Genomic DNA, 7247 nt, shown 5'->3' on the forward strand with positions numbered 1-7247 from the left:
TATTGACCCCATGCCGCAGAGGAGCATGGTGTGTTTTGGGGGCAGGATGGCACCATCACAGAGCTAGAACTGACGCTCACCTCCCAGGCAGTGCTGCATAGCAGTGCAAGACCTTGGATGAATGGCTGCTGGGAGTGTCTGGCGAGGTGAGCCCAGCACAGGGAGATCCTTGCTCAATAAAAAATCACATACTCTACATGGTGGCCTCCAAGGCTTTCCTTCCTAAGTCTGAAAAGTCTAGGTCGTCTTGGACTGTGTGGATGCAGCAGTAACCGTGATGGCCTAAAGAGCAGAGAGGTTTCTCCATTTGTCCAGACCACAGGGGCCTCCCTGATTCCAGTTTCATCTGCACAGGCAGGAGCTTGCAGTCATGACAGGGATCATGTTTTTGGTCCATCCAACAGGATGAGCGTGTAGACTCAGATTCTGACTGCCTTCAAACAAATACTTCCTATGGGTTTTCCTACCATCTGAATGTGTGCAATGACATTCCTACCTGCTACTTTTAGAGTAAAAGAAATAAGGTTGCCCTTGTTCCTTCTTCCTCCCTCCCTGCTACCCTCTCCCCTAGGGGACAAGGATGCTCCAGTGAGCAGAGTGGGATCTTCACATCTAGAAAACAAATGGCTTGTTCTAGAGTCACATGTAATAACACTTCTACAGAGTGTAACCTGCAATAAAAATAAACACAAATGCTTTATCCCTGTGGGTTTCCCACAGAGATAAAGAGATCTAGGCCCCTCAGGTGGAATCATGTGAAGGTGGGAAGAGAGATAAAAGATTCAGATGAAAGTCAACACTGTCAGTTCCACCTGCGCTCAGATGATAGAACCTGTGTTACCGAGTCCAAGTTTGCTCTGCTTGCTGCATGATGGGCCAATAAATCAGAGACGAGGTATTGAGGCAAGGTATAGGACTTTATTTGCAAAGCCGGCAGACCGAGAAGATGGCCGACTAAAGTCTCAAAGCTAACCATCTTATCTTGGTTTGGATGCCAGTTTCTTTTATAGAATAGAGATGGGAGAGGAGATGAAGAAGTAAGGTAAAAAGGCCATAAGATTGGCAAATGTCCCCTGGAATGGCCAGCCTTTGGGAGGAGATGTGCTAATTTCTTCTTTCTTTATTTTTAAAATAAATTTATTTATTTATTTATTTATTTATTTTCATTCATTCATTCATTTTTGGCTGTGTTGGGTCTTCGTTGCTGCACGCAGGCTTTCTCTAGTTGTGGCGAGCGGGGGCTACTCTTCGTTGTGGAGCATGGGCTCTAGGTGCACGGGCTTCAGTAGTTGTGGCACGTGGGCTCAGTAGTTGTGGCTTGCAGGCTCTAGAGCGCAGGCTCAGTAGTTGTGGCGCACGGGCTTAGTTGCTCCGTGGCATGTGGGATCTTCCTGGACCAGGGCTCGAACCCGTGTCTCCTGCATTGGCAGGTGGATTCTTAACCATTGTGCCACCAGGGAAGTCCAATTTCTTCTTTCTTGCAACCATCCAAAGGTGGACAGGGTCAGGATGTTTCCCTGAACAAAGGCACTTTCGTTTAACATTCAGGCAGAGAGGCAGGGTTCCCTGAGGCAGGCCATTGTGTATAGACAGTATCCTTTTAGTGAACAAAAGCAACGGAAAGCAAAGGTTAAAGTAAAAGAAACAGATCCAACATGTAGTCAGATTTGGCTCTTCACTGTTACACCTATCTTATGTCCACTGTACAACCCCAATGTCTGGCACTTAGTAGGTGCTCAATCAGTGCGTGTGTTGATTGATGAAAAACATTGTGCTTTTCAGTCCTACTAAAGACAGGAGCCCTTTCTAACTCAAAAGGTCCCAGGTAACCAGCAGGGAATCTTAGCCTAGAGGCCAGCAGTGACTAAAGGGACAGGCTGAGAGGGACTCAGGCTACTGAGTGACCAGGTGGCCAGTGGACCCTGAACACATCGGGGGCACTGGGCTGCATGTGGGGATTGAGCTGGCCCTGCCCAGGAGAGAGATGGGGCCAAGGGTTCTGGAGAGACATCCCTCATGGGCCCTGCCTGGTGCCAGCACAGGCCTGGTCCCTCTGATACCCCTCTCTGCCAGGGCATGAGTTGGGTTGGCATCTCCGTGGTGATGCCCTGCTGGAACCCCAGGGTGCTCAGGGTGTCCTGGGTGGGAAGGAGATGAGGAAGGGGTCAGCGCAGATCAGTGCTGTCTGGAGGGCACAGGAGTCGGTGGGCTCTGAGAACTCGTGGTGGTGAGCAGGGAGGGACAAGCGGCAGCCTGGGGCCTGGAGGCAGAGCTGGTCCGTGAGCTCCGAGGAGGGCTGGGAGGACACCCAGCCTAGGTGAGAATGAGGAGCTTCTCCAGAGACCCACCCCTGCTCTGCGCCAGCTTCCCTGGCTGTGGGACAGAAACGTCTGCTCAGGAAGGCGCCTCCCCTCCCCAGTGGTGGGGCTCTGTCCTGGAGCTGCAGCCCCAGGCCGTGCCTGCTTGGTGTCCAGGACCCATGGTGCGATCCCCTCCTCTCCGCCATGTAACACAGGGCAAGGAGCCAAGAAGCTCACCCTGAGCCCCAGGACCAGAGAGGTTCATGTTTTCTCCTGATGGCACTCAGCTTCAGCCCTGGCAGGAGGGCAGGCCCTGAAAGACAGGTGTGGGTATGCACGGCCTGGGTAACAGCTTTGCATGGGGTTTATGGGAAGAGATGGCGGGAGGGGGAAGAGGTGGAAGCAGAAAACAGCAAAATTTTGTCGTTGGCTTTCGAAATATAGAGTGGGTGCCTATGAAGAAGGGTCAATGAGTAAACGAGAAACCAGCCCTTCCTGCTCAGCTGAGAGACATTTATTCAGCTGCTGATATCCCCAACCCCCCAGTGTGATGCTGCATCAGCTCCAGGGAAGAAGGTCTGGTTCCGCAGTCAGAGGGTTTTCATGGTTTTCTTTATCCAGGGCAGGAAACTTGAGACTTTGGTGCAGGCCCGTGGAGGTGACCCATTTTTTTGTCCATAGGAGACAATGCCCTGGGCCACATTGTTACACACCAGAGGGCCCCCGGAGTCCCCCTGAGGACAGAGAAGGGGAAGGAATGAGCCAGGTCTCCTCCTGGTCCTGCCCCCCCTGCCATCCCAAGCCCCCTCTCGGGGGAGGCCACCTTGCATGGCCTCCAGGTAGGAGATCAGAGGGCAGGGCAGGACCCCCTGGTCCCCTCGGCTGCCAAGCCCTGACCCTGGACATTGTCACCACTTCACTTCACCAGGTGGCAGCTCCCCCTCCTCCCCCAGGTCTCAGATCCTTTCTCTGTCAAGACGCTGTGGGACTGTTGGCTCCAAGCTGCTGTTCAAGGACATGGAAGCAGGTTGGTGGGCTGACACTCATCAGGGAGGATGAGCTCATTAAGCCACGTGGGTTCCAGTAATGAGGAGGCACCTGGTTTTAACTACCACACACTCAGGAAGCCCAGTTTTCTAACACCTGTGCCTCAGTGTGTTGCAAATTCCCCCTTTGAAGGAGCACCAGGTTTAGATTCACCACAGGTCTTTTGCAGGCGTACGGGGGCCCTAGGCACTCCCAGCTCCGGCTGTTCCCCCTTCTCTTCCTGGAGAGAAAGGTCCCAGCTTAGAGGGTGGGGCAGTTCCCACACTGCTTGGGTCCCCTGGTCCCAGATCTTCTGCAAACACGCGTCTCCCCAGAGCCAAGCAAGGTAGGTGGTCATTCTCACCTTAAAGGAAGCTTTGTTTTCCTTTGGGTCCCCCACACACAGCTGAATGGTGTTGTTGTAATAATTGTGTAAGTGGGATTCACACTCTTGATCCTTCTGTATGGTCAGCTTTACCTCCTGCAGTGTGTCTGAGTACGTGCCCATAGCGACCTGCCCCCAGCCGGCTACACTGCACACCTGTCCTGGCTTCACCCGGGCCTTGCCCCTGGGCAGGCTGAGGGGTCTCACGGCTGCAGTCTGCTTGGCCTTTCTCTCCAGCTGATGGGAAGAGGCAAGAGAGTCCAGCTCAGCCAGTGGTCCCCGGGCCTGGACATGGCAATGATGCTGCAGTGTCTTCCCTCTCACCTGAGCCACAGGGACTGGTCAGGCAGCCAGATGGGAGGGAGGAAAGGGATGCGTGGCGGTGGGAGGGGAAATGATCTGTTTCCAGGAGGGCAGGAGAAGCAAGGAGGTTTACCTTTAGTAACATGATGTCATTGGAGTAGTTCTTTTTATTATAGTCTGGGTGGGGGATGGCTTTTCTCACCGGGATGACCTGCTGGGTCCTCTCCCGAACCTTGATGTTGTGGGCCCCCAGGGTGACGTTGACTGAGCTGCACAGAGAGCAGAGCAGGAGATAGAGTCACAGGAGATACAGCCCAGGAGCCATGCAGAGCAGGTGACACCAGGGCAGGGCTGCAGCTGAGGGGAAATGCAGGCAACAGGAGGGCCCCGGGGGCTGAGCTGCCTGTGCCCTCTGTTTCCTGGCAGCCAAGGTCGGATTCTGGAGCCATTGGTAAGGGCACAGTGGCTCCCAAGGTTCAGTTAGCCCCAGGAAAACATGTGAAATTGCATTAGTTTGCATTCTGATACCAAGGCATGCCCTATCTCTAGTCTCTCTTACTTCAGCAGTGCCTCTGGCACTGACCTGCCCCTCCCCCCTGCCCTCTTTCTCACCCTCTAAGGAGCCCTCCCAGCTCAAGTGTTCCTAGGAGCCTGGTTGCTTCCGGAGAAAAAGGCAGGGCTCCCTGCCAGGGGTTCTCAGGAGGGTGTGGGCTACTTTCGGCTCCTCACCTTCCCCAGCAGTGAGCGGCTGTCAGCACAAAGTCCTCTCGAATCAGGAACCCACCGCACCTTTTTCGGTCATCCTGGTCCCAGATCTGAAGAAACGCCATGTAGGGGCGGGAGTGGCGCTTGGCCTCATGGCCCCCGATGATCTCCCCTGAAGGAAAAGACTGTTCTGCTTGTGTGCAACCACTGACTGCACCTGGCAGGCATCGGCTTGATGCTCAGAACTGCTGGGCACTGCAGGTCCAGCCTGGCCTGCGGTTGGGGGTGTGAGGGGCCTCAACATCCTCTTCTAGAAAAGGGAAGAGCAGCAGCCTGGGTCTGTGAAACTGTCTTCCACACATAGTTGGAGGTGAGCATACCTGTCTTAGGTACAGCAAAGTCCTAGAGGCTTCGGAACATTCCTCTCCTGACTATGCTTTGTTTCAAAGAGTTTCTAAGGGCCCTGTCATCCCGTGATGTCTAGGATAACCTTGCTTTCCAGTGCTCAGGACTTTAGAGTAGGGATCTAGATGTCATCATAGCCTGTTTCCCAGGGCCTGACATGTAGTAAGTGCCCAATAAGCATTTGTTGGCTACATGAAGGAATGACCACCCCCCTGTCCCCCCCCCCCACCACCGACACATGCACACAATGGGCCTCTGGAAGGGGGTTGTTGGTAGGACCAATGCTGGTGGGATTCTGGAAAGGAGAGAAGTTCTGGTCTGCCCAACAGTGGCTTCATGCTTGAAAGAGGGGAGCCACGAATGGCTTAGGAAGAAAAGCAGAGTTGGGGAAAGCGACTGAGGAGCCTGGGGATTAAGCAAAGGCAACAGCACCAACTCCGAGGTCTGCTGAGCAGTTGCTAAGGGAACAGCTGTCTCATCCTAGATGCAGAAGCCAGGCCCACTCTGCCCTCTTCAGGGGAATTGATTATTTTCTCTTTTCCAGTTTCCGACCCTCTGCCATCACTTCTAGGAAAGTTCGACTTTCCACACAGCAAAGGTAGGGCTGGAGGAGGGGATAGTACCAACTGGCTTTTCTTGAGAACAGCCTTTGCTCTGTCACTCCTGCTGGTGGCATATCCAGCATCATACTTGGGGGTATGAGGTGGGACGGGAGCTGGTGTTCAGAATGTTCCCGGTGGATAGATGGATAAGGGATGTGCAGAAGAGGCAGGTGATCGGTGCCAACTGGGGTAAGAGGTTGGGCCTCTGAGGGTGGGGATGGTCACTCACCTGCCTTTGCCCTGGGGGGCAGTAAAAAGGCCAACAGGAGCAGGAGCAGGAGTGGCTGCATCTTACCAGGAAGGCTGCCCAGGTCGGAGCTGCTGGTGCTTCCTCCTTGCTCTCTTTTTAGCCCCCCAGGAGAGGAAGGAGGTGCAAGTGGGCTCAGTGACCTCTTGTTCCCCTCTGGTTTTGTGATGCTTCATCCTAGAAGGCTTTCTATGAAAGCTGCCTCACCCCCACTCCGTCTACCTGATGACGTTCTCTGGGTGGTTGTGTGAGAAACATGCAGTGACCACACGGGTACCCACAGATGATGACTCAGAGCAGACCACTTGTTCCAGCCTAGAGCAGGAACCCAAGAATACAGGGCGGGGACCGTACGATGTGGTATTGACCAGTAGAGGTCCTGGAGCCCAGAAACCTGAGTCCTCAGTGGTTGAACCACCAAGGCCTCATTTCTATGCTGCTAAGTCTACAGGATGATTTCTTTAGCAGATGTGAGTTTAGGCTCTTCTCTATGCTATGACCAAACATACTGCACATGTCTCCTTCCCTTAGAGAGCTGACTGTCTGGTGGAAGAGAAAGAAACATCTGTGACCAGAGTGCAACTCGGGAAGGGCTGTGGTTGAGGGATGCACAGGACAATAACAGAGCATGGCCACCATGTACTAAATCTATATAGGCACCCATTCGTCACCTTAACTTCCTTTCTAGGGGACTTTTAACGTCTTTTTTTGTTTGAATTACAAATGCTCAGAGTGATAGAGTCCATCTCTCTTGTTAATGTTTGGAAACAAACGTTCTGCACTTAGCATTTATTGGCCTAAATTCATGAATCACTCTGACCCTAGAAATTGAATCCAGGGATGATTTAAGCCTAGGTCACTCCTACTTTGGATAGGCTGGGGTCGGTTTCACCCAAACCACATGAACTGAGACAGAGAAAAGGCTGGTTCGCCAAAGGAAGTTCAAATTACTAAGTTGCCTACACCATGTGAAGTGGGAAAGCATGCTGGGTGATCAAAGACCAATAATTGTCCTTTTAGTATTCTCTGTGCTGTGTGCAGAAGGCCACACTTCTGATACAGCAGGTCTGGCACATTATAGGATGACATTGGCTGAACAAACTCTGCTAATGATCTTGCTGAAATGGAAATGAAGGACCATTCTTTCTAAATAGCCCAAGCCCAGTTCTGTTCAAGAACAACAAAGAATCTCTCAGTGATTAGAGTCTGGTGATTTAAGGTTCCATCTTTACATTTTGGTACTTTACAATTTTTCTATGAGGAATATTATGCAT

The 7247-nt window shown here is 52.5% G+C and overlaps 1 protein-coding gene across 3 annotated transcripts; it reads right to left on the reverse strand.

Moving 5' to 3' along the window:
- Positions 1 to 2890: 2890 nt before the first annotated feature.
- On the reverse strand, positions 2891 to 6031 carry LOC133085380 (granzyme B-like). 3 transcript variants are annotated; one of them, XM_061182412.1, is made up of 5 exons: positions 5956 to 6031; positions 4744 to 4891; positions 4148 to 4283; positions 3691 to 3948; positions 2891 to 3034 (listed from the first exon to the last, which is right to left on the reverse strand). In XM_061182412.1, exons 1-5 carry the CDS (start codon positions 6014 to 6016, stop codon positions 2891 to 2893), a joined length of 747 nt encoding a protein of 248 aa, XP_061038395.1. In that variant the 5' UTR covers positions 6017 to 6031. The 3 variants fall into 3 exon arrangements, with proteins under 3 accessions (XP_061038395.1, XP_061038393.1, XP_061038394.1); XM_061182410.1 differs by having other exon boundaries at positions 3883 to 3948; positions 5956 to 6016; XM_061182411.1 differs by lacking the exon at positions 3691 to 3948 and having other exon boundaries at positions 5956 to 6016.
- Between the last annotated feature and the right edge of the window lie 1216 nt (positions 6032 to 7247).

The sequence above is a fragment of the Eubalaena glacialis genome, chromosome 2, assembly GCF_028564815.1.
Source record: "Eubalaena glacialis isolate mEubGla1 chromosome 2, mEubGla1.1.hap2.+ XY, whole genome shotgun sequence".
NCBI classification, from domain to species: domain Eukaryota; kingdom Metazoa; phylum Chordata; class Mammalia; order Artiodactyla; family Balaenidae; genus Eubalaena; species Eubalaena glacialis.

Coding starts and splice junctions, on each gene's coding strand:
- LOC133085380 (XM_061182412.1), bottom strand. CDS start 6,016: ATGCAGCCACTCCTGCTCCTGCTCCTGTTGGCCTTTTTACTGCCCCCC. Junction 3,949..4,147: donor ATGACATCATGTTACTAAAG/GTAAACCTCCTT, acceptor TCTTCCCATCAG/CTGGAGAGAAAGGCCAAGCA. Junction 3,035..3,690: donor AAAACAAAGCTTCCTTTAAG/GTGAGAATGACC, acceptor CTCTGTCCTCAG/GGGGACTCCGGGGGCCCTCT.